General features: G+C 43.6%; 1 protein-coding gene across 4 annotated transcripts in view; it reads right to left on the bottom strand.

Moving 5' to 3' along the window:
- SOS1 (sodium proton exchanger, putative (NHX7) (SOS1)) overlaps positions 1 to 26911 on the bottom strand; it is a 264488-nt gene that overhangs the window by 142601 nt on the left and 94976 nt on the right. For all 4 annotated transcript variants that reach the window (XM_086798112.1, XM_086798111.1, XM_086798113.1 and 1 more), the window contains 5 exons: positions 26723 to 26788; positions 18788 to 18832; positions 18660 to 18709; positions 18227 to 18411; positions 7623 to 7682 (listed from right to left, as the gene is read on the bottom strand). In XM_086798112.1, the coding sequence (XP_086654238.1) occupies positions 7623 to 7682; positions 18227 to 18411; positions 18660 to 18709; positions 18788 to 18832; positions 26723 to 26788 (406 nt within the window). The remainder of the gene's footprint in view (positions 1 to 7622; positions 7683 to 18226; positions 18412 to 18659; positions 18710 to 18787; positions 18833 to 26722; positions 26789 to 26911) is intronic.

The raw sequence follows: 26911 nt of genomic DNA, 5'->3' as shown, positions 1-26911 counted from the left end.
GTTCAGCAGAGCATAGGTCTGGAGCATTGCCTGATGCTCAAGAGGGGGTAGCACCTCCGCTCCCTTGTTACAGACAGGCTCATTTGTTATCTAGGAGTCGCTTGGTGACATCTTTGTATTCACCCGAAGGTACTGAGGCTCACAGTACATTTGCTTATGGGACTTCTATGATATTGTGTACTAGTCACATGAGATGGTAAAGTTGGCAGTCGCCCGCACCTTGAACTATAACTGCAACTATGGATAACTCTATGGAGGGCATAAGTCTTGCGAGCAGTCCTAGAGTTGGTTTGGTTCGTGGAAATATGGATCGAACTCTATTTGTGCATGTATGCATTCACTTTTTGAGGTAGAGGTATTTTTGTATTCTGGTGTCATTGGATCCTGGTACCATTGAGAATACATTGGGAAATACTCTGCATTGTGTCGTGTGCTGCATGTATGTTGGTATGATACATCAAGTGCTTTATTATGTTCATGGATGCACCATTGGGTGTAACTCCTGCGGGATGGCCATGAGACATATGTGGGAAAGTACTTAGTGGATGTAGTGTTTGGATGCATTGAGTGCTTTCATATGCTCATGTTTTACCATCAGTCGTGGGTCCTGCGGGATGCCCATGGGCGTAAGGCTTGCGAGCAGCCCTTAGACTGTTACTTTGGAGTAGGTAGCGCATCTTGAGGAGCATATAGCTTGCGAATGCATATATGTGTCATGCATATGTTTGTCATATGTAGAATGATGCATGGTTTTGTTTTTGGCTAACACAGTTAACGTGTTTCCATTTGGTTTTAGACTTTTGCTGTAGGTTCTGAAAGAACAAGCAAGAGGAACAGTGTGGCTTATTGTGCAGGATGATTATTTTATCACCCAGATGCATTGGAAGGCCATTGCTTTTGTCATATGGGGAGTCTTTGCTCATAAGATGCTTTACTGTGCCATTGAGTGCAATCGAGGACGCTTGCCATTTTTCAAGAGGGGGGTATGTTACGACCCTGTGTTTTTCTCTGGACAAGATGCAGGTGTGCACGGGGACATGGTGGACAGTGTGAATGGCATCAGGTTGGAGTCAAAAAGGGAGCCCATATGTGGATAACCCCAAGTGTGAAGGGGGGCAAAGAGATTTTAACTTAAAAGGTTTTAAAAACCTTTAAAATCACTTTTAATGCCTTTTATGAAAGAAAACGTGGCCCATATGCTATTTTGGGGCCACGTGTGCTTTTTGGGAAAAAGAGGGGCTGGCGGCCAGAAAAGAGGCGCCTATCTCTAGATGTGTGTGTGCTTTTTCGCTGAGGAGGGCTGTTCGGCAGTGTACACAGGAGAACACGTTGAGCTCTTTCTCTCTCCCAGGTGTCTGTGTAGGGCAGGGCAGGAGACAGAGGCATGGTGAACTGCAGGTACAAGTCGGCTGCGTGGAGGATGCACGTGGATGGACTGCAGAGTGTACATGCGTAGCTTAATACCTCCTTATGCATGCTTTTTGGGAGGGTGAAGGCTGGCTGCTGTGCTGCGCTACAGGACAGAATACAGGCCTCTTTTCTCTCTCTCTCTTGGCAAACAGATGGCTGCAGGCAGCGCTGGATAGAGCAGCACATGGTTTTCTCCTGTGCACAGAGACGGCTGCTGGATAGATGAGCACACGTGGGCTGGTTCTCTTTCTCAAGGACCGTAGGCTCTACAGGCTCTTGATGGTTGCAGAAGGGAAAGTGTTAGGTGGCTGCTGGACTGGCTGCAGGTGGACTGAATAGTCACTGCAGGTATGGGTGTCAGCACGTCATGTTCTCTCTCTTTCCCTTGGCAAACGAGCAGATGCAGGCGGTGCGGGACAGACAGTGTGTGCTCTTCTCCTGAGTGGAAAGGGGCTGGCTTCTCTTGACATAAAGGAGGACAGGGGCTGGTCTTTCATGAACATAGACATCATGATGATGGTGTTCAACTGATGGAACTTTCAGCTTCTCCATGCTTTGGTTCGGGACTGTTTTGGGACTGTTTATGGGCTGTTTTTGTTTGGCTGCAAATTCAGCTATGTGCTTGGGTTTTTGGCTGCAAGTACAGGTCAATTGAAAGTGTTTCTTGGCATGGGAGTGAAGCAAGCTCGCATGGTTGCGTGCTCATGGAGCAGATTGTTTTCTTCCTGCTAGAAAGGAACAGAGGGACCTACAGCTGTGGGCATCTCTATGTTGCCAGATGTTTCATGAGGGAACAGGTAACTTGATGTATGCTGTTGTCGGCACTGTTGTTGAATGGTGCCATGAATGGTTCTGTATGGAAACAGGACAGAAGTTTCAAAGGGAAACAGGCCTAAGGGTTTCATGTGGAAACAGGTCGTAGGTTTTCTCGAAGAGACATGTTTTTGGGTTTCTCCAGGAGATAGGTCACATGCAGGCAGAAGGTACAGGAATGGACACATGTTTGGTACAGCCTTGCTACTGGTTGAGCAGGGGACAGGGAATCCATGACAGAGATGGATAGTACCCTTGCAAGGTAGAGAGGATTTGTACAGGTGTGTCGACTGTATGGTATGCCTTGCTGTGATACGAGTTCTCTTTTGAGAGACAGTTTGGGAATCTGTGTTGTGATGCAAAAGCACTGGATGTGTCAGGGTGTGATGCTGTTCATAGTGTGAGAGGCTATGGATGGTTGTGGCAGCCTTGATCATGGGAGAAAGCTTCTGTATGCAGACTCAATGTGAGAAGAGTCTTTCGATGCGAACAATGGCTGGACTTGTTTGTGGATGCCGAGTGGACAAGAAGCCAGATGCAGGTTCTTTGCAGGCTTCAAGGGTTCTACTGCGACGGCTGAGTTCCCAGCCTTATATTGTAATCAGAGCTCTTATAATCAATTAAAGAAATACCGCAAGGGGCGCCACTGCGTTTTGGGGCCAATCGGTGTCCGTGTACTGTTTGCAGGAGCACTCTAGCTCCCCTTGTTTGTTTTCCTTTTCTAGGTCCTCAATGGCGTTGAAGTGTTTTATGTGCGAGTGTTTGTTTCACCGCCCTTTGCTTTCTGAAGGCCGGTTTACAAGGTTCCGTTGCCAGGACATCGTCGACTTTCTCAAGGAGGCGAGTCCGTGGTTGCTTTGGTCGGGACAATCGCCAAGTTTCCTAAGGGGGCGAGCTCGTGGTTGTCTCATGAGAGTCACATCAAAAGCTTCAACATGAGGAAAGTGAAAAGGAAGTGCAGGACACAGTACAGGATTTTTTGTCTTTGCCTATATGAGGTGAAGAGCAAGAGCTGAAGATGAAGCTCAGGAGAAAAGACACCAAGGACAAGACATAGTCGGCCAGGAACAAGAAGCAGTTGAAGTGTTATGGTGCAGGAGATGCGTTGAAGGCTATGGCTTTCGACAGTTTGTCACCGGTGGTATCTTCATAGAGGCTTCATGGGTTCGGAAGACAATTTCTTTCTATGTTTAGTAGTGGTGATCTACTATGCTTCATCGAGGACTTGTGCTTATCACTTGGGTGGAGTGCAAGCAGGTTTTGGGTGCCTGAGGATGTATCAGATGAGGCTCAGATGGAAGTGGAGGAACTTGACGAGGTTCTTATTCCTGAGCATATACTGGCGCATAAGGAAAGAAAGGTACAGGGTAAGGTTTCCCGTCGCTATCCTGTGAAGTTCAAGAGCTGTTCACTGATGGATACGAAGTGGATGGAGGAGGTTCACTGATGGATGCGAAGTGGATGGAGGAGGGTGACTTAGCAGATTCACCTCAGGATTTGCAGCTTTATCTTGATGCCTTTGAGTTGGAGTCGACTCTTGTTACGGCTCATTCAGGTTCAGCAGAGCATAGGTCTGGAGCATTGCCTGATGCTCAAGAGGGGGTAGCACCTCCGCTCCCTTGTTACAGACAGGCTCATTTGTTATCTAGGAGTCGCTTGGTGACATCTTTGTATTCACCCGAAGGTACTGAGGCTCACAGTACATCTGCTTATGGGACTTCTATGATATTGTGTACTAGTCACATGAGATGGTAAAGTTGGCAGTCGCGCGCACCTTGAACTATAACTGCAACTATGGATAACTCTATGGAGGGCATAAGTCTTGCGAGCAGTCCTAGAGTTGGTTTGGTTCGTGGAAATATGGATCGAACTCTATTTGTGCATGTATGCATTCACTTTTTGAGGTAGAGGTATTTTTGTATTCTGGTGTCATTGGATCCTGGTACCATTGAGAATACATTGGGAAATACCATGCATTGTGTCGTGTGCTGCATGTATGTTGGTATGATACATCAAGTGCTTTATTATGTTCATGGATGCACCATTGGGTGTAACTCCTGCGGGATGGCCATGAGACATATGTGGGAAAGTACTTAGTGGATGTAGTGTTTGGATGCATTGAGTGCTTTCATATGCTCATGTTTTACCATCAGTCGTGGGTCCTGCGGGATGCCCATGGGCGTAAGGCTTGCGAGCAGCCCTTAGACTGTTACTTTGGAGTAGGTAGCGCATCTTGAGGAGCATATAGCTTGCGAATGCATATATGTGTCATGCATATGTTTGTCATATGTAGAATGATGCATGGTTTTGTTTTTGGCTAACACAGTTAACGTGTTTCCATTTGGTTTTAGACTTTTGCTGTAGGTTCTGAAAGAACAAGCAAGAGGAACAGTGTGGCTTATTGTGCAGGATGATTATTTTATCACCCAGATGCATTGGAAGGCCATTGCTTTTGTCATATGGGGAGTCTTTGCTCATAAGATGCTTTACTGTGCCATTGAGTGCAATCGAGGACGCTTGCCATTTTTCAAGAGGGGGGTATGTTACGACCCTGTGTTTTTCTCTGGACAAGATGCAGGTGTGCACGGGGACATGGTGGACAGTGTGAATGGCATCAGGTTGGAGTCAAAAAGGGAGCCCATATGTGGATAACCCCAAGTGTGAAGGGGGGCAAAGAGATTTTAACTTAAAAGGTTTTAAAAACCTTTAAAATGATTTTTAATGCCTTTGAATGGTTCTGTATGGAAACAGGACAGAAGTTTCAAAGGGAAACAGGCCTAAGGGTTTCATGTGGAAACAGGTCGTAGGTTTTCTCGAAGAGACATGTTTTTGGGTTTCTCCAGGAGATAGGTCACATGCAGGCAGAAGGTACAAGAATGGACACATGTTTGGTACAGCCTTGCTACTGATTGGGCAGGGGACAGGGAATCCATGACAGAGATGGATAGTACCCTTGGAAGGTAGAGAGGGTTTGTACAGGTGTGTCGACTGTATGGTATGCTGTGCTGTGATACGAGTTCTCTTTTGAGAGACAGTTTGGGAGTCTGTGTTGTGATGCAGAAGCACTGGATGTGTCAGGGTGTGATGCTGTTCATAGTGTGAGAGGCTATGGATGGTTGTGGCAGCCTTGATCATGGGAGAAGGCTTCTGTATGCAGACTCAATGTGAGAAGAGTCTTTCGATGCGAACAATGGCTGGACTTGTTTGTGGATGAGTGGACAAGAAGCCAGATGCAGGTTCTTTGCAGGCTTCAAGGGTTCTACTGCGACGGCTGAGTTCCCAGCCTTATATTGTAATCAAAGCTCTTATAATCAATTAAAGAAATACCGCAAGGGGCGCCACTGCGTTTTGGGGCCAATCGGTGTCCGTGTACTGTTTGCAGGAGCACTCTAGCTCCCCCTGTTTGTTTTCCTTTTCTAGGTCCTCAATGGCGTTGAAGTGTTTTATGTGCAAGTGTTTGTTTCACCGCCCGTCAAGGCCGGTTTCGGTCAGCACCTTGACTGGGTGTCCCACATGTCTCGCAAGAATAATCCGAATCCGCCGTTGCAACCTCCGTCTATGCTGGGATGCCCTCCTCCGTAGTCGTGGGCGTCTGGACCACCCAAGCTCAATCGCACGATCAATCAGTGTACCGCTGGTGTGGGCGATATCCATGTCCTGCTGCTGCTGTGGTCCATCGGGCGCAGTGATGACTGGACTAAAGAAGTCTGTAATGTGCCTCTGAGTCTGGCTCTCTGTGCGCCTAAGCAAGCTATCTCTATATCTCCGCAGCTCAAGCAAGAACAATCCCAAACACCTCTGGTCCTTGTACCTCATGACTCTGGAAAGTGGTCCAAAACCCTCTCTGAATAAACAGTGAAAACGACCACGTATCTCATAGTATGCAGTACAATGGCATATATGATGCAGCTCTGTCTCTGGCTCCCCATGAAATGAAATGAAATGAAATGAAATGAAATGAAATGAAATATTAACGTGTTCAAAAGGCCAAAGTGACCTATGAGACCAAAGTTACAACCATGTGACATCTGATACACTGTCTGGAAAAGAAAAGAAAGAACTAAAGGTAAGTATCTATCCCCACAATACATCAGTAGGGGGCATCCGGAAGCAACAAGAGAGAGAGAGGGAGAGAGAGAGAGAGAGAGAGAGAGAGAGAGAGAGATTTATTAACATCTACGAGAGGCCAAAGTCGGCCTATGAGACAAAAAAATAATAATACAACTGTGTTCTTCCGGTCATCGGAAGAAAAGGAAAAGAACGAGAAGAAAAAGTGTGCATGTGTCTGGATACAACTGTGAATCATCATGGATCGGTGGAGCCCATATACAAACAATATAAAGGGGGGGTGGGGATGTGGATGGAGTGCTAAGGCAAGATGCATCTCTATATGCTGAAGGGGTAGTACAAGCATGCTATGCAGATCTATGTCTAACTCCATTGGCTGATGGGGGATATGATAGAGGGAGCGTGCATAGGAGTGCCATGTGTCCGGGCACGTGATAGGTGTGGGAGGGCAATGTTCTCGGAGTTTCCTCCAGGCCTCTTTGCAGTTTGGCCCTAAGAAAAGTCGGTATAACTCATCCTCTTTCCGAGCATAGAACTCTCGTTTCTTGCATTGGGTGAGCCGTTGAGAAATCCGTTGCCCTTGGCGCTTCGTGATTTGCCCAATCCGTACCTCATGCTTAAGACGGGAGCATGTGGCCCGGCATTCGTCATCATACAAACAGTTCTGGGGCATGGAACCGCAAGGTGGCTTGGCAGTACACCGCCGCGTGCAAATGAAAGAAGTGGCGGATGTGTGGAGTATGGTGGTGAGCTGTGATGTGAGGGTGGATAGGGGGACAGTAGGTTCCACATCCTGGAGTTGACAGTAGATGTTGTTGGAGTAAACAAGGTCAAGCTCATGATCAAAAAAGACCTAGTGTAATGTGAGATAGGGGGTGGTGGTGGAGGGACGGGTGGTGTGCAGGTAAGAGTGAAAGAGAGGTAGGCATGGTCGACTTCAAAAGGGGGTGGCGGGATGGAGAAGTCGGGGGAGAAGGTCTGCCAAAGCCGGAGGTCCCGTAAGGTAGTCCACGGTGCTAGTACCTCCTGAGTGAGGGAAGGGGGTGAGGGCGCTGGAGGAGGGCCATCGGGACATCCCGTTATAGATAACGAGACCATGTGCAAAAGAAGAAGAAGATGATAAAGAAGAAAAAGATATATTAATGTCTTGCAAAAGACCCAACGGGTCTATGAGACAAAAGGTGTACAATGTGTCCATGGAATCTCATCATGGAAAAAAAAGACAGCATAACAAAAAAATGTGTGATCATGCAATGTTGCAAGATTTCCTAACCTAACTGTTAAGACATCAAATCAAAAAATAGATAAAATTAGGCAAAAAGCATACGTACCCTAGCTCTTGTTTTTTCAGAGAGAACAATATTTCCAAGAGAATCACTTGCTTGTGTAGCCTATGACAAAAGAGCATTATTCAAGATCACATCTCAATAAACTATCCTCATGAAGTATAGATTATAAGTAAAATGAATTGTTTTTATGCTTTTGTTGTTTGTGTCAAATTAAAGCAATGCATTAAAAAATCGATGATATTTCTCATGTAGCTCATAAACAATCATTATGCGACAACAACGCTTATGAGAGTACACTTCACTCCGGCCAATCATGATTCCCATTTCTTTGTTTCAATCATCACAAAAAAAAGAAATATATAATAAATGTAATCTCTTTCAGTTACTTATAAGAGTCGTATTAATAAAGATATATCATTAATTTGACTAAATCACAATGCCATATTCAAAATAAAAATCATTATATATAAGCAACTATGGATAACAGTACACATATCATAAAGCTATGTGTGGTAGGGTTTACACATTGCTTTGGTAGATGAAAGAGAGAGGATTATACTCATTAACATGGAGTATACACATGAAAACTCATGAAGGGAGTCATCGCCATGAAAGCTTACATTCACCAAGAAGTTGATTACTAAAATGATTATTGTGATTAGGGCTTACAAGTTCACTTACATAGTGGTTTCTCATTTCACACACACTTGCTAGTGCCCATGCCCAAACTTATGAGTCTAGCCCAACTCCTATTGCTTGTATGTACGTATGAGCTCATGACCATGGACCCCTAGTGACCCCCTAAGTCCTCAACCACATTACAAACCATCCCCACCCAATAAGTTCCGCCCTCGAAACCATATGATGAATGAATCATCGACTCATCTATGGATGTATGGATGGCTAGCAATGTGCAACACCATTCATGAGAGCATATCATCTCCATATGGCTCTAAACTGCATGTGATACTCTCAAAAAGGCCATAACAAGTGGCCCATAGTAGTACATGACCCACATGAAGCTCTCAACTCTTGTTTATCCGATTCCAACATGAATGAAGCTTCCAAAAAAGTGAATCCAAAAAATTCCAGCAAGCATATTCTTTGCTTTTATGCACCATCCATCCTAGCCAATGCATCCAACAACCCTTCATAACCTTCCAACATGGAGGTAGGCTGCCATTAAGCTTCTTCATCTGGTAATCCCTTCCATTGGATAAGGTATTCCACCAATGAACGGTTGCAAAGTACCGTTTCTCTAATGCCCAAAACCCTTTCCGGTACATAGTCAATCAAACCTTCCTCATTCATTGGAGGTAGCTCATCATATACTTACACTTCCAGTTCAACATATGCCTTCATGAACCCTTGTGGTTGAGGGAAGCAGCAATTGATTAGCCACTTCACCAACTCTCCTCAACACCTTGTATGGGCCATAGTAGCGATGAGCTATCTTTGTATTAGTGTTGCCTTTAAGAGAACAATATCTTGATTTAGGAATTCTCAAAAACACCAAATCCCCTTGCATCCTCACAATGCTTTATTGTCTCTTAAGCATGCTTCATATACATCTTGCAATGTTGAAAAAGAGCTTGCATATTCTTTTGCATTTTGATTCACACCTTGCTTAGTGACCATCATTGGTACATTCACCTTATACCCAATGCCTCATAAGGTGGCATACCAATATTCACATGACGAGTGCTATTACAAGCAACTTCGCTAAAGCTGTCACTAGCCTAGACATTTCCCGGTATGAAATGGGTTTGGTGGACTCCAGGACGTCAAAATATTTGAAAAGTACAAGCTTCGGGAATGGGGGATTATTATGGAATACAAAGGATCACACTCCTAAAATTTAGGAGTTGCTATTTTTGGCCCAACTCCGATGGGAATTTTGTTCGTGTCACTATGTTTGGAATTGAGCAAATACCAAGAGTTGCCAAAGTACCTATGACAAATGGGCTACTAGTTGGGATATTTTTACAGCTGAAGATTGTGGAACTTTTGGCCTTTGGATTTGGAACATGTAACAGATAACTCTGATTTTTCTCCATTTCTCTTTATTTCTAAGCCCACGATACCATATCCAGCTTTGGGAAGATGATTTTCACTACTCTACACCATCTTGCACACCCCGGATGGCTGTTTTTCAGCAAAACAATCCTAAAGCTTGCTAAAATTTCTGGTTTTATATGATATACAGGCTGTTATACTAGTTTATGCATCATGAATGGCCACATGGGTTGGTTTACAGGTTTTGGCGCTCATGGATGCGACATACAGGCTGTTATACAGGTTTATGAGCTCATGAATGAGTGACATGGGCTGGTTCACAGGTTTATGAGTTCATGGATGAGCCACATGGACTGGTTCACAGGTTTATGTGCTCGTGGTATGTGCTCATGGAAGAGCCATATGGGCTGTCATACAAGTTTATGCGCTTATGGAAGAGCCATGTGGGTTGTTATACATGTTTGTGCACCTATGCAAGGACATGTTGGATAACCATATTGGATGGACAGATTTATGATTGTATATGGATAATCCGACATCTCCTTGGATAATGAAATACTCCAAGGTGGGGGGGTCGGCCCATTCCAGCCTCTATGTGGTGTCGGTTGTGCAACTTTTATTTTCAGCTTTGTGGATTGTTTAATGGTTGTGATTAAATGCCGAAATGTTTAATTATGCCCATGGTCAAGTGATGCACGCCCACTCCCGCTCTTCCCGAGCGTGTTTCAAAAGCCAACCATTCATCCCATGCATGTTCAGTATCAAAGAAATAGTACCCCAAATATGTTTCCACCCACTTATTCACTCTTTCTGTTTGGCCATCTTCATTCACAATTTGATTCACACCTTCTTGTTTACTAATAGTGACAATCATTGGTACATTCACCTTATACTAAATTCCTCATAAGGTGGCATACCAATATTCACATGATGAGTGCTATTATAAGCAACTTGGCTAAAGGCAACCATTCATCCCATGCATGTCGAGAATCCTAGCAATAGTAACTCAAATATGTTTCCACCCAGTTATTTGCCCTTTCTGTTTGGCATCGCTTTCGGGATGAAAGGCAGTGCTTGGAGTCAACTTAGCTCTTTGAGGCAGCAGACCAGCGCATACTGGGGAGATTCATTCTAGACATACAGCGTCACAGCGAGACATCATTAAAGGCTCAGACAGCTCCAGAGGGGAGACGAGAGACACAGATTACTACATTTTTTCAGAGATCCACCCGACTCCCGGCTCCTACACAACAAGGAATTACTATCCAGAGAGCAGAGACACTCAGAGCCCGCAAGAGACAGAGGACACCTAGCTTTTGAACACCACGCCTATACCAGAGAGAGATGACAGAGATCAGAGCTCAGTTCCACAGAGAGGGTGCGGAGCGACTAGCTGGCTTCAAAGCAGACCCAGGCACATTCTTCAGGGAGCTGTGGACACCCCCTTCATTGATGTATACCATTTTATACCCCCAGTATGGTACAGGATGGAGCTAGCTAGGTTGCAATCATGATTGTATACTCCATGCATATAGCTTTGCATTCTCCTAGTAGTAGAGCTCCATCCCCTCCCCCACTCATTGTACTTATTGCACACCCAGATTCAGCTTTTTAGTTCAGTACTTTTTCATTTTGTTGGGATGACAGAGGATACCCCATATAGGTACACTGATTTGTCTCATAGGCCGACTTCGGTCTTTTGGAAGACGTTAATAAAATCTTTCTCTCTCTCTCTCTCTCTCTCTCTCTCTCTCGACTTCTATGTGCTACTGCCTTTTGCTGTGGTCACCTTTGAGCTGGCCGACAGCTGCTGGTTCTCACACTCTTTGTCTTGACTGCTCGCCTGCAGAAGCTGGCCATACAGCAGAACCCTCACAAGGGACTGGCCGTACAGCTGCTCACGTCGTACAGAGCTCGTACAGCTGAGAGTTTTCTCTATCTTCTGGCCGCCTGTGAACAGGCTGTACACTGGCTGTTCTCACTTTTCAGAAAGGATTGTTCCCTTAGGTAGTTGGTACAGGCAAACTTCAGAGTCTTTATTCTCTCCTGTCCTCACTACAAGCTGAAAACACAGGGCTGTTTTGGGACTGTTTTGGAGGTTGTTTGGGACTGATTTGTGGCATTGATTTGGCCTGGCGTTCGTGAGGAGGGCTTTGTCACAGTCTCTTGTATGCTGTGTGGAAAGCTGCCCACGTGGAAAATCTGGTGCTGGCTGCACCTTCTTTGTAAGGCTTCTACATAATACAAAAGTTCCTACAGGGGGCCAGCCATTCCGGCTCAGTGTGTTGTCTATTTAAATTCTATGGCTTCCTATTGTTACATCTGTTTGCACTTGAAGTGTTTCTCTACATAGTCCAAGTCCATATCGGTTACAAGTTGGATCCTTGTTGAGTCGACAAAGTAAACACTTTGACACAAATGCATGTATGTCTTCTTCCAATAGAAGCTCTTTCTAATACGGTCATCAGTCTTGAAAATCCCCCATCGGGGATAATGCATTTCTTCCATCACTTTCTACTTGTACGTTGACAAAGACACAAGATAGACTTTCTTTTTGTAGTATACGAGACCATTTTGAAGCACAAAATGAGGCAAATCTTCATGAGAAACATGCTGTAATTTCTGAACCATTTGTGACACCTCAACCAAGAGATACTCCTCTTGATTGTCCATGATCCAATCCTTAGGAGAGAGCCGATAAAGAGCATGCCTACATTCTTGATAAAAAATCAGCCACCAAATTATCTTTCCCTTTTTTGTATGTGATATCAAAGTCATAGTTTTGCGATGTAGCCAACCACCTTCTTTGCTTGGCAATACCACAACCCTCTATAGTCACTTCTCACATAAAAGTGACTCTAACATAGAGGTAACGATGCCACTTTTTGATAGCATGCAACTTACGGCTCTCATAAGCAATAACTACATGATCATGATGCAAAACAGCCCCTATGCCTCTTCCACATGTATCTACTCTCACGGTGAGAGGCTTCGTGAAGTCCGAGCATACCAAAATAGGAGCTGAAGTAAGCATCCTTTTGAGCTCCATAAAGCTCTTGTTTGCAATAGCATCCCAAAAGAAGACTTCTTTCTTAAGTCTTCTTGAGCTTGTCAGTAAGAAGGGCTGCAATTTCTGCATACCTCTCTATAAATCTCCTATAGAAAGAAGAGAAGCTCAAGAATCCTCTTAGTTGAGTCACATTAGTGGACGTAGGCCACTTCTTCACACATTCAACCTTCTTAGGGTCCACTTAATGCCTTCTTTGCTCACAATGTGACCAAGATACTCCACCTCATAAGCCATGAATGTATATTTGCTCTCCTTTGCATACAAGTGATTGTCCCTCAATACCTCAAGCACTTCTCTTACATGCATCAAATGCTCATTCTCCTCTTTGCTCTATAGATGAGAATGTTGTCAAAGAATATACCAACACAAACTTCAAGTGGAAGGGTTGGAGCACTTTATTCGCAGCACAACCCAAATGATATAACCATGGAATGGAACGACCCTCTTCCGTTCTAAAAGCTGCCTTGAATTCATCACCATCCTTCATGCGTATTTGGTGGTATCCCGACATAAAATCTATCTTGAAGAAGTATCAAGCATCCTCATCAAGAAGGTCATCCACACGAGGTATTGGAAACCTATTCTTGACGGTAATCTTGCTGAGATCGCGATAACCCACACACATATGGAATGAGCCATTTTTCTTGTTCACCAAAAGCATGGGTAAAGCAAACAGTGATTGACTTACTCTATCCCATGTCCATAAGCTCTTTCACTTGCCTTGCTACTTCATTTTTCTCCACCTTGGAGGAGAGTCTATATAGTGGCTTGTTAACCGATTTAGCATTCGGTTCAAGCTCAATACCTCTCTTTGGTGGTAAACCCTTGGCATTTGGAATACATCCTTATACTCATCCAAGAGTTTAGCCATACCCTCATGCATCACTTTTCTTACCCTCATCTTTGTAAAGCTGTAATATATACATAGATACACCCCGTTTTCTTGAGCTCTCTCATGAATTTAGTCACATTGATCAATGTCAAGCTTGACAAGCAAGATCCCCTCAATGTGAGATTCTTCTCCTCATGCATAAAGCTCATGCAACGTCGTCATAAATTCATAGAGAAAGTCCCAAGTGTAGACCCCAAAACAAGGTCAATGGGGCTCATATCCAAAACTAGTAATTCAGATTTTGCATGTGTACTCACTCCTTTGAGAGCATAATATTCACATCATTGCAAACCATTGTACCATTTTCTAATTGAACCATGTGCAAAGAAGACAAGGCCATAGGATATTTGACAACTTGGATAGAAGACAAGAGTCCATGATTGAAGGTATGTTTGATCGCCTTGATAGAAGGCAAGAGTTCTCGGCACAAGAAAGGAAGAGTGGATTTGCATTTGCATTTCTTGGTGAAGAAATTCACAAGGCAAGCAAGGACTCTTCAACCCATGAGTCTCCTTTGAAGTTTCATGAAGGGACAAAGAACAAGACAATTCCCATAGTCCATTTAGGTTCAGTCCAAACCATTTGGGACTGAATTGCACTTCTCTATTTTTTCTAAAACTTGCCAAAAGTGGCTAGAAAGCATGCCAAATGCAACCCATGCTCATATACATGTGTTTATACATCATTGGCATCAATTGCATTATCAACACCCTTCCTGTCCTAGATGTGCGGCAGATTCTAAGTCCATACAACATTGTCTATGGGGATGCAGCATTGCACAGCAGATTTGGGGTCCTCTGGCCCAACTTATGGGCAAATTGAGTGGCCGAGCTATGCATGTGACTTGGGGGGTAGTTGCTTGGCTCTCCCAGTCCGGTCCGCAACTTTTTTATGAGGGCAGTGGTACAGATTCTGTTTTTTTCATTCGTAGAGGTATTGCCCAACATGGTTTATTGCAGGATGTTCCTCACTCTGATTATGCACCCCCTAAATAGAGGATTGACACCAGTTGGGAGATTATTGCCACTATTACAACATGGCAGATCTAGAGAGCTAGATGCACGGAGGCTATTGAGGGTGTCCAGATATTTGGGTCTCAGTGCATTAGTACTATATGGGGTGATATCATCCACACTCTTATGGCTACTTGGGCTCGCATTCAGGGGCCCTCTCGTTCTGCGTAGGCGAAGCGTGTGATATTTATGTGGGAATGGGACCATGGCATCTTCTTTTCCTCTAGTACCACATGTCTTACATGGCATCATGATGCTCCTCAGTGGTTGAAATCACCTTACATATTGGGGTGATTCTATTCTCTTCCGGCTTATAGCTGTGATTGTTGTACGTTTTTCTCATACTTAATAGAAGTCTCTTTCTGAAAAAAAAAAAAACACCATTGTACATTTGCATCATATTTGATTACATCCACATTGCTCTATGGCATCATCATGTACATGGCAATCAATATCGCAAGCCTTCCACAAAAGGCCAATCCAATAGCCAATGCAAGGCTTACTCAATGTCACTAGTGGCATATATTTGCCATAAAATTCACATATATGTGACCTTGTATCTTTGTCTTCCACCACTCCACACGGTACCTAATCCTCGCATTCCTCGGTTATTTCGGCCCCGAGATAATGGAATTCAAGCAAAAACTCTCCCTTGGCCCCTTCTTCCGCCTCTTGCCAAGGGTGCCTCTCACACATGTATAATGGAAATAGGCATTGAAAATTTCTTTACAATGGAGAGGTAAGAGTGATCACTTACATGGACAAGCATGGACTCATGCTTCTTGAATCCAATTCAATCATATTCATTGATTTGCTTTCACTTCCATCATCAATGCTCCAAATGCTCAGAGTCTTCAAAATATGCCTCTTACAAAGGCTCAAGAATAATAGCAAGACATCAACACTTGGACCAAATGATGATTCAATCAACAATCAATTTCATGAAGTGTATGCACATGAAGCATTCAAGAGAATAAATCATGAAGTGTATGCACATGAAGCATTCAAGAGAATAAATCATGCAAGATTCACTCAAGCCTTGGGCATGTTTGCATGAATGCATTCAAGAAGACAATGGAAGCATGAGAATAGCATGGATGCTTGCATTATTTCATTGAATCATGATATCTTGAAGAATCAACAAGAATCCCTTGCCAATGCTTCATGTGTCAAGAATGGCAGAAGCATTTACTAATGCATCAAGAATACTCAAAACTTCAACCACATAGCTTGCTATGGCCAAGATTCAAGAAAGCCCCTGCCAATGGCTTCAAGAAAACCCTAATGCTTCAAGAACCAACACACAACCAAGAATCTTTCCGTTGAAGCTTGCAAGAAGAAGTCAAAATACTAACAAATGCTTGATAGAAACCCCATTTGAGACTTCAAGCCTTCAAGCCTTCAAGATCTTAATTGCAAGAAGAAGTCAAAATACTAACAAATGCTTGATAGAAACCCCATTTGAGACTTCAAGCCTTCAAGATCTTAATTCCCAAGCTCCCATGAAGTAGTCGAAATTCAAAAATGGGCCATGGGCTACGAATTCGTCTTACATTTGGAGGTGAAGAGGTCGAAGAGCTTGCCTTAGATGCTCCCGAAAATGGCCAAAAAGATGCACAAAATTTTCAGAAAATGGGAGAAATTAGAAAATGCAGAAATTAGGGTTCAAAACGCCAAGAAAGTGCTCATGTTGCTTCTATTTTGCTCCAAAATTGATGGTTGGTGAGATTATGGTCGATATGTCGCGAGTGGATGATGATAGGCTATGTGACAGCCACTTTGGAGTACTAGAGTTATGGCATAGTTATAGCGCCAACTCATATAGTCGGGTAAATCACTCTATGGCATTCAAAAGAACATACCTTCGCGCACTCGAGACATCCATGGCTTCACACGATGATTGCCATCCCAAACAAGAAACTTCTTACCACCCACTGAGATCCTCCCACTCAGTTCCTCTGATTTCATCCTCAAATCTGTCATGTTGTACCACCCAGTATGGTCCCCATTCTTGCAAGTCTATTTGTGTGACCGTGAAATACATAGAGCTTCCGTGACGTGTAAGTGAAACTAAAAAAGGAGGAGATGCTTTGACATAGCCATGGCAGTCAAAGGAATCACGAAACACCTCAAGTTGGCTAGAAACTATACGGATGGCTTCATATGGAAGGCAAGCAGTTCGAGCTGAGCAAGTGACTGACAAGCATATGCAAATCGAAGGATTTGGGCTCACTCCTGAGGGAAAGGCCCTTGCTTGGTTTCAAGCACTAGAGGCTTCAGACAAATCTTCTTTACGAGTTTTGGAAGAGAGATTCATTGCTGCTTTTTCCTTGATGGGGATTCAGCATGACACACTAGCAAACATCTACTCTTTCAAGCAAGGCGAGACTGAGAGTGTTAGAGACTGTGTAAATAGGATGAAGCAGTACATTAATCGTTGCCCAAAAGATGAGATGCCCACCCAGAGTCGATTAGTTTCTCTCTTCTTAAAAGGACTCAAAAATTCAACACTTCACACACATCTCTATGCAAAGAAGCATACAAATTTCAATGAGTGTTGCCATGATGCTATGGATTTCACAGATAACTTCAAATTCCAAGATGGTAGTGGTCCTGAGGTGCAACCTAGAGATCAGTGGGGTGATGACCAAAGTGAGGACAAGAAACTCTACACGAGTGTATGAGACTATAGAAAGCCAAATCTCTTTTATTTTTAAGTTATTCGAGTGCAAAGTGAGACACTTAGCTGTTTTTGGTAGTTTTATGCTGAAAACACAACTTTGGCTATTTTGAATGCTCTCAAAGAGACCTTAGAACTCATTTTTAGAGAACCATCAGTAGACGTCTTTATAGAGCATTAAAAGTCCTAAAACTCTGTAGTTTTGACTTTTCTCTAATTCCAAATAGATTGGAAGATATTACTCTCCTAAAGAGACCAGCCAATCTAATAGATTTTCCAAGAATCCTTCTATGGGTCTCCCCTTGACCAGTACCAGATTCAGGCATCTCCGTGTGAGTTGGAGGAGGTGAGCTCATTAAGCCAATTTCGTTCTCCAACACAAGCACTTCTTCCTCATGAACAAGAGAATTATGCGCTTCTGTTTCCTCTCTAACAGGAGATACATGTGAGGACACAGGTGTCCGTGATTGAGCTTCCTCGCTAAGAGTCAACCAAACACGCCCAGATCTAAGTGAGTATCCCCTGTTGTCTGTAAGACACACACACCAAGCCCAAGTAAGTATATCTAAAAACATAAAAACACAATCTCAGTAGAATCTTGGCTATTCACATCATATACCTTTCTTAGTCTTACGACTAGATCTAGCAAAGAGGGAAGCAATGGGTAAAATAGAGTTAGGGTTTGTATAAATTTTTTGGATTTTCAGAAATTAGGCATGAAATGGATCAAAGACAAGGCTCTCCTAGTTATTGCGTTTGGGCTCACTTATGGTTATTACGGAGTATCCTGTGGAAGAGATGTCTATCAAGGCGTGCAAGACCTCAGGGCTAGAGCAGCTGCAGGCAGCCACGCGGTTTGGTGGTATGGGACGCAGATTCGATGCGGGTTGTCATAACCCTATTAGGGTTTCCATCCTAACAGTATCCTTACTTATGGATAGTGAAATATGGAGTAGGGTGAGGGGATGCACTTACATTAACTGACAAAGATAGAGACAAAGCAACTGCTCCTCTGAGACCAGCCCACGTAAGAATAGCTGCCTCCTTCCAGGTCAAGCCATATCCGAAATATTGCAGGCCGGGGAGAAGAGTGACTACCACAATAATACGTGACAGTTGTAGAAATATGTAAAGCAGAACAAGATACCCCCAATCTTGACCTGCACATCAAATCGTTGTTCGCACAAACCACAAGTAAATCAGTCACCTTCATCTGTAAGGATCTTTTTCTTTCAAGAAATTAAAACAGTAACTGCCACAACCCTTGCAATATAATGTATATTGTAAATAGCTTCCAAGTCGACTTCCAACTGCAAAATGCTCTATGGAGTTGTGTGCACATTATTCTTTGCGAAGTCAAGAACAAAACTCAAAGGTATTAGAAGTAGAGAATGTCAATATGCTCAACCTTCTATATTGTTATGACTTCTGAGAATACTCTCTGCAATTACCACGCCGCTGCCAAAAACATTCCTGACACATTACATGGTTTTTGAATGAAGAAACAACTCAGCAATATTAATTATTTGTCCAAACCTCAGAATAAAAATCAGTGTGTTTGCAATGTAGACCACCATCTCCCTGTTGCGATCCACATATAAAACAAGAATTTAACATTCAAACCTTCAGAGCATCTTGAATTGACCTAAACCAAAACCAATTTGCCAAATTGCAATACATGTAAGGAATCAAGAAATTTTAAGTTAGCAATCAAGTGTCAAGCAGAAAGGCAAGAAGCCTGAAAAGTGCTGCATAGGTGTTCCTATCACACTTTGGGTTGTTGAAAGAGTAATGGTATATAGAGCCACTCACAACATGGATTGTCACAACTTCGATTTCCAAGCCACATCTTCAAACCATATCATAGCACAACCATCCATGTGTAAAATTGCTAAAGAAAAGAATTTAAACAAGCAAAACAACTATGCTCATAACAATCATAAACCTCCCTTAAAAACAGTATGAACCAAGGCGACACAAGAAGCACCAATCAATGTGGTGTGCTTGAAACCATAATTGAAGATCAGCTCTTCCTGTGTTAACACAAAATTTGCTCTTAGAACATAATAGTTTTTCTACATTTGTGCACCAACACAATGGAGCTGGTCAAGAAAAGAGCCAAAATAATTGGCTACGTTAGGATCTATATTTCACATACACCTCCTTCTACAAGAGGCAGATAGATTGATCCTCCTCCTCCTTCGTGAGATGGAAGAGAGCTTGTTGAACAGACATGTCACAAATATTAGGAGTCAATAGGCAGGTCCTTACAAGACCTAGACAGTGGGAAGATCTATGTGAAACCTAGATCATCAAGGCTTACAGGTTCTCATTCATCTTTGGCAGTATCTGCTGTAGACACAGAGGTAACAAAAGGGCCATCATTAACCAGGCTCAAGTATGCAATGCACTTCTCCTCTACATCCCACGTAGCCTGAGATATGAAACACCAGAAATTTACATGCAACGAGCATTTTTTCTTACGTCCCTGTAATAATAATGTCACCGATAACATATCTCCAGGACTCTTCAGCTGGGTACCTCAACAACCTAGATTTTGTGAGATTATAGATTTGTATCTTTTAGACATTCCATCATTCTAGTCGACCTGTGGCACCAACCAGACCAAAGAAAGACTGGTTCCTGCACTTCACCTATTGCACCAATTAGTGATAGTGAATCTGCTTGGTCCATTTTATTGGCTGAATTGCACTTGTCCAAAAGGTGTATTCATGCATAACTAAGACCCACGAAAGAAACAGATGTAAACAAAGATCCGATACACCAGTAAATTGCATAAACAGAAAACTATATTTAGATGAACACAAGGATATGCCTGGCACTGATTCCACAAGCATCCATACATAGACACATGCCATTCTTCTGAGATTTATTTGAATAAATGCCTACATGTCTTCTTGATGTGTTAATTTGTATGCAGACATGCACTATAAAGAAACTGCCACTTCACATTCTGTGAAACACAAATGTTTCAGTAATGCACTAATAATAAAAGACTCCTCAATATTCCACATCTAAACATTAAACATTGCACCAAGGACCACTTTCTCATCAGCTGTACAGATAAAGAATTATCGTCTGAACCAAAGTCATCCACCAATTCCACATCTAAACATTAAACATTGCTAACAAGTGAATGGGAGAGTTAGAATTAGGGTTAGAGATTCATGTGGGAGACATACACAGAGAGAACAAGGGAGAGAGAGAGAGAGAGAGAGTTCTGGGGATAAGTCAACTCACCAAGTGTGAGTGTGTGACTCCCCTATCACACATGTATATTGCACTAGTACACATAGTGCACTTAGTACATTAAAAGTACTAAGTGTACTATGTACTATAACTTATGGGCTTGTACACACTATAAGGGTGGGCATAGTGCCTTTACCCCAACAACCTCCCACTTAAAGGCAAAGTGCCCTTAAATGAAGGAAAAGAAAAATCAGCATGTACATGATAATATACAACGCCATATCAAGGCTGAAACTGGCCTCATCCAATGCCCATCAAGTGTCTGCAATGAGCAAACCGCTCCGGAGGCAAACTCTTTGTCAACAGATCAGCCGGGTTGTCATCCGTATGAATCTTTACAAGCTGAATTTGCTTGTTCTATATCACCTCTCTGATGAAGTGATACTTCACATCGACATGCTTCGTCTTTGACACAGCACATCCTGTGAATGTAAACACATAACCGGTAGTAGACTTCCGGTTATCTGGATGACCGGCATAATCTGAATCCGTGTAACCATGCACTAATGCATCCTGTTTGCCGAAACAAATGCACATATCCTGTGTGCCCTTCAGGTATCTCATGACACCTTTCACTGCTTCCCAATGCTTCTTGCCAGGGTTGGCCATGTATCTAGAAACCACTCCCACTGCAAATGCAATGTCCGGCCTAGTAGCAACCATGGCATACATGAGACTGCCACAAGCTGAAGCATACGGAATCTTGGCCATATCAGCCCTGCCACTATCTGACTGTGGGCTGTCCATAGCACTGAGTTTCACATATGGAGGCAAAGGAATACTAGTCTTCTTCCCCCCGTCCATATTGAACCTCTGCAAGACTTTGCCAATGTATTCCTTCTGAGACAAATACAACACATGCTGATTTCTGTCCCGAAGTATCCGCATACCCAAAATGTGATTTGCATCACCCAAATCCTTCATATCAAAGGTTTGATGCAGCCTCTTCTTCAAGGTATCCATCTCCTTACGAGATTTCCCGGCAATCAACATATCATCAACATACAAGATGAGAATCAATAGACTGCCATCCAAAGCTTTCTTGGTGTATAAGCAGTGATCTATGTCACTTCTCCTGAATTTCTAGGATTTCATGAATGTATCAAATTTATGATACCATTCCCTTGGTGCGTGTTTGAGCCCATAAAGACTCTTTTTCAGCTTGCATACAAGCTTCTCCTTTCCACTCACTGTATAACCCTCTGGCTGTTGCATATATATCTCCTCATGGAGATCACCGTGAAGAAAAGCAGTCTTCACATCCATCTGAATCAAGTCCAGATCATCATGTGCAACCAAAGCTAACACAGCTCTAAGTGTGGTCATTTTGACCACTGGAGAGAAGATCTCATCAAAGTCCACACCATATTCCTGCTTGAAGCCCTTAGCCACTAACCTGGCTTTGTATCTTGGCTTTGCATCTGGTGCAACTTTGAGCCTGTAAACCCACTTGCATGGCAAAACCTTTTTGCCTGCAGGCAAATGCACCAACTTCCATGTTCCATTTTTGTGCAGAGAATCCATCTCTGACTTCATGGCACGCTCCCAAAGAGCCTTGTCTGCCCTCTGTAAAGCCTCCTTATAACATGAGGGCTCCCCACAGTCAGTAAGCATCAAGTAGTCAACCCCTGGAACAAACCTGTCAGGGGCTCTGGAGGGTCTTGTGGACCTCCGTACCCAATGACCATCATTTGCAGGTTGCTGTCCAGCCTGCATATCACCTATTGGTGGCTCCTGTTCCATGCCATAAGGCTGAAAAATCATGCCCGGTATCTCCTCTAACTGTGGTATATCCATAGGGATATCTTCTGCCATGTCTGGCTGTCCATTTGGACCATTTTCAACACCATTTAAGGGCTGGTTTTGCTGCTGTAATGGCTGATTTACAGCCCTTGGTTGTTGTCCATGATGTCCATCATCATCAAAGATGACTCTGCCAGGCTCCTGTTGCCTTGCAGGAGCCTTATACATGCATGTTTCATGAAAAATGACATCATTGCTGCGTATAATCTTTCTATTCACGGGATCCCAAAGTCTATACTCCATTTCACCTCTGTCACCATATCCTAGGAATATGCATTTGTGAGACTTAGGATCAAGTTTGGTGCGCATTTCCTGCGTATGTGCACGTACGCAACGCAACCAAACACTTTTAAGTGCTTGTATGACGGAGGCTTCCCTGTCCATACTTCTTCTGGCACTTTCCCACCAAGCCTCGTGTTAGGTGACCTGTTTATAAGATGAACGGCTGTCATAACAGCTTCAGCCCAAAAACCATGAGGTAACGCAGCATGTGACAACATAGAACGGACCTTCTCCTGAATGGTCCTGTTCATCCTCTCTGCTGTCCCGTTTTGTGGAGGATCATAAGGAGTAGAGAGCTCCCTCTTGATGCCTTTAGCATCACAAAAGTCCTGAAACTGTTTGGACATATACTCTCCACCATTGTCGGAACGCAAAGCCTTCAGTGTTTTGCCAGTTTGATTCTCAACAAGAGCAACAAACTTCTCAAACACTGAGAATGTATCACTCTTCAAACGAAGAGGATAAACCCACACCTTGCGTGTGGCATCATCAATAAAAGACACAAAGTATTTTGCCCCTCCCAAAGAAAGCTGAGGCATCTCACATACATCTGTATACACAAGCTCTAACCGAGCATCTTTCTGTCCAAGAGCTTTCTTGTGGGGGCACTGCAGTTGCCTGCCATATATACAATGCTCACAAAACTGAAAACTTGAAAACTTTAGAGAAGGCAAGTAACCCAAACGAGACAATTGCTCCATTCCTTTGACACTCATGTGTCCCAACCGGCTATGCCACATAGAGATTTCCGGCAGCTCGGTTGCATTTACATTAGCATGGTGACAAACACCTGCATGCATAAAGTAAAGAGTGTCCACCTTAGAGCCTCTGGCAACAACCAGTGAGCCCTTACTAATCTTCCACTTTCCACGACCAAATGTGGTAACATAATCAGCATCATCAAGCTGTCCAGTATAAAGCAGGTTCTTCTTGATCTCAGGCACATGCCTGACATCATGGAGCATAAGCTGTGAGCCATCTGAAAACACAAGCCTCACATCACCTCTGCCAAGAATCTTGCATGCATGGTTATCACCCAAATAAACCACTCCTTCATTGCCAGCAGTATACCTGACAAACAAGTCTCTGCAACCTGTGACATGAAAGGAGGCACCTGAATCAATGATCCATGAGTGCATACCATGACCACCAATAAGAAGTGAATGGGCATCAAGTGAAGACGTAAATAGGACCTCATCCTCACTGTCACCTGCATGTGACACATTGATTTCTTCAATCTTGACTCCACTTTTTCCCTTTGGCTTTACATCTTTGGCTTCATCTTTGTCTTTGTCTTTGCCTTTTCCCTTTTCCTTTTGATCATTTTTCCATTTGTAGCATTGCTTTTTGATGTGTCCCTTCTTGCCACAATAATGGCATTCCAAATCCTTTTTGCAGCGAGACTTGCTCCTTCCCCGTTCTTGGCTTTTTCCCCTTTGCTGGAATCTCCCACGTGCATTCATTGCATCGGACTTTCCAACAGAATTGTTCTTCCTGTTCATCTCTTCTTGAAGAAGAGCACCCTCAACATCTGCATATGACAGCATAGCATTTGAATTGCTAGTGGCTGTCCTAAATGTGTCCCAACTCTCTGGCAAAGTGCATAAGAGAAAGGTGGCTTTGAACTCATCGTCCATTGCCAACTTTTGATTTATAACTTGGCTGACAATACCATTAAACTCATTTAGATGGGCTGCCATAGACGCCCCTTCCTTCATCTAAAGACCTATGAGTTTCTTCAACCAATACACTTTGCATGAGGCACTTTGCTGGGCATACAAGTCCTGCAATCTCTGCCACATTCCCCAAGCTATCTTCTCTTCACGAATGCTGAAAAGTAAAGAGTCTGACACAGATGATAACATGATAGTAGATCTTGCCAGCTCATCCATATCTTCCCACTCTTCAGCAGTAAGAGAAGCGGGCATTACACCCCTTTCTTTGATAGGCTTGTGCTGCTTTTTTTGGAGCAACACATTATAGCACTGGGTTTGCCAAATATCATAGTTATGTGAGCCTTCAAGCTTCTTGATGTGAAGCAATGAAGAGCTCTCACCTGTGGTTGCCATAGCAATATGCAACCTGTCAATGCCTGACTCCCTGCAAAATGTGCAAACACTGCACCAAAAGCACACAAAGTGCTCACAGTTATTCTCCCAAGCTTTATCTCCCACTGCGGAAGCAAGAATGCAACTTTTCTCCCACTGTATGTGATGAAATCACCAAAATCTGGTTGCTGCAGATTTAGGACAGCACCTTAAATGTGTTCTGTTGCCCTTCCAAAGTACTGTACAGCAGTACCAATTTCGCACAAATGATGTACCAAACCTGTACCGACAAGTACAGCAGCTGAAATTGAACCTTTTCTTCACTCAAATCAATGTGCAGCCATGGCAAAACTTGTACAAAGCTGTACCAAATCTGTACCATCAGGTACAGTAGCAATAAATGCTCTCCTGGCTGTCCAAATGAGTGAAAATCAGACTTTTACAGTCCCGAACACTACATACAACAGTCCCGAACAGAAATTGGGCAAAAGCCCCTTGATTGCAAGCTGATTTCTGAGGATTCAAGGCATAAATGTCTTGCCTGCTGCTTTGCCAAGCTCAACAAGCATACGATCTTGAAAAGCCCCTTGATTTAAGATCAATTGCTGATCATACATGGTACATTGACGCACATGAAGGCATCCAGAGTCTTCGCGATGCTTCCCCCTGGCCACATATACATCCAATACATGAAAGCCCCTTGATTTACAGGCACATTGAGTGCTTGTCAGGCATCAACACGTTGCCCAAAGCATCAAATGCGAGTGCCTGCATGCAAATCAACCCAATCGGCACAAAAGCCCCTTGATTTGCACTGCAATTTGCTGCAATTTTGCCCAAATGTGTGATTTCTCACATTATACAGCATGTATGAGTGCTTAATTGCACAATTACATCAAAAGCCCCAAATTTCGACATCCAATTTCCTGCAAATTGATCCTGATTGTGACCAATGTCACCCAATTTTGCCAATTTTGCTCAAAATTGAGCAATTCGACACCTGTACCTGCTCAATTGATGATTGTACCTGCTCAATTGATAATTGGACATGTAAATTTCAAAATTGGAGCAAAATACCTCTGATTTCTGATTTCTGTTGCAAGAAAGGGGAGAGATGATGCTTCTTTGTCACCGTGCAAGTACGGATGCAGGTGTGGAGGCTGCTGCAGATTTCTGATTTCTGTTGCTGCTGCGCTGAGGTTGATGCTGCGCTGAGGTTGCTGCTGCGCTGACTGGTTGGGCAGCTTGGCTGCGCCTACTGGGCAGCGTGGCTGCGCCTGGGCAGCAGCTGAGCAGCCCACGCCTTCTTGCCTGGCGCCCTGCTCTCTCTTCAGTGCTGTGCGCTGCTCAGCGCTCTCTGTCCTTACAAGAAGCTCCAATCTCAAGCGTTGCTGCGCTTCACTGCCAGCTCGACTGTGTGCTCCAGTTGAAGGCTCTACGCTCGACGCCTGGCTGCTGTAGGCGCCTGGCTGGCTGCTGTAGGCGCCTGGCTGGGCAGTTCTCGTGGCTGCTGGGCAGCCCACGCTACTGGCTGCCTACGCCCAGCTGCTGGGCAGCAGTTGAAGCAGCCCACGCCTGTTGGCTGGGCAGAGAAAGGCAACCAGATCAGGGTACGACCAGCACCTTCAGAATTCAGCACGACGGTACGAGTTAGGCTTATGGCTCTGATACCAGTTGAATGGGAGAAGAGAAGAATTAGGGTTAGAGATTCATGTGGGAGACATACACAGAGAGAACAAGGGAGAGAGAGAGAGAGAGAGAGAGAGAGTTGTGGGGATAAGTCAACTCACCAAGTGTGAGTGTGTGACTCCCCTATCACACATGTATATTGCACTAGTACACATAGTGCACTTAGTACATTAAAAGTACTGAGTGTACTATGTACTATAACTTATGGGCTTGTACACACTATAAGGGTGGGCATAGTGCCTTTACCCCAACAACAAGGACCATTTTCAGATCAGCTGTACAGATAAAGCATTATCGTCTGAACCAAAATCATCCACCGATTCTCTATGCAAGGAATTCAAAAGAGCCTGCATCCACTGCGATAGATAAAGAATTATACCAGAAGTGATGCATGCTTTGTTGAGTTTCTCCCTTGAAAGCTGCTCTCGCAAAAACTGCAAAGAAACTAAAGCACACAAATATTCAGCAAGCATTTGGCATAAGAGCACAACAACACATATTACATCACTATTTTATAATAAGAAGAACTAAGGGATCTTACTGTCCCTACTACTGGGATTTGATGAAA

The sequence above is a fragment of the Cibotium barometz genome, chromosome 5 (assembly GCF_041138505.1).
Source record: "Cibotium barometz isolate CiBa-2024 chromosome 5, ASM4113850v1, whole genome shotgun sequence".
Taxonomy (NCBI): Eukaryota; Viridiplantae; Streptophyta; class Polypodiopsida; order Cyatheales; family Cibotiaceae; genus Cibotium; species Cibotium barometz.
This window is presented reverse-complemented; position numbering and strand designations above follow the sequence as displayed.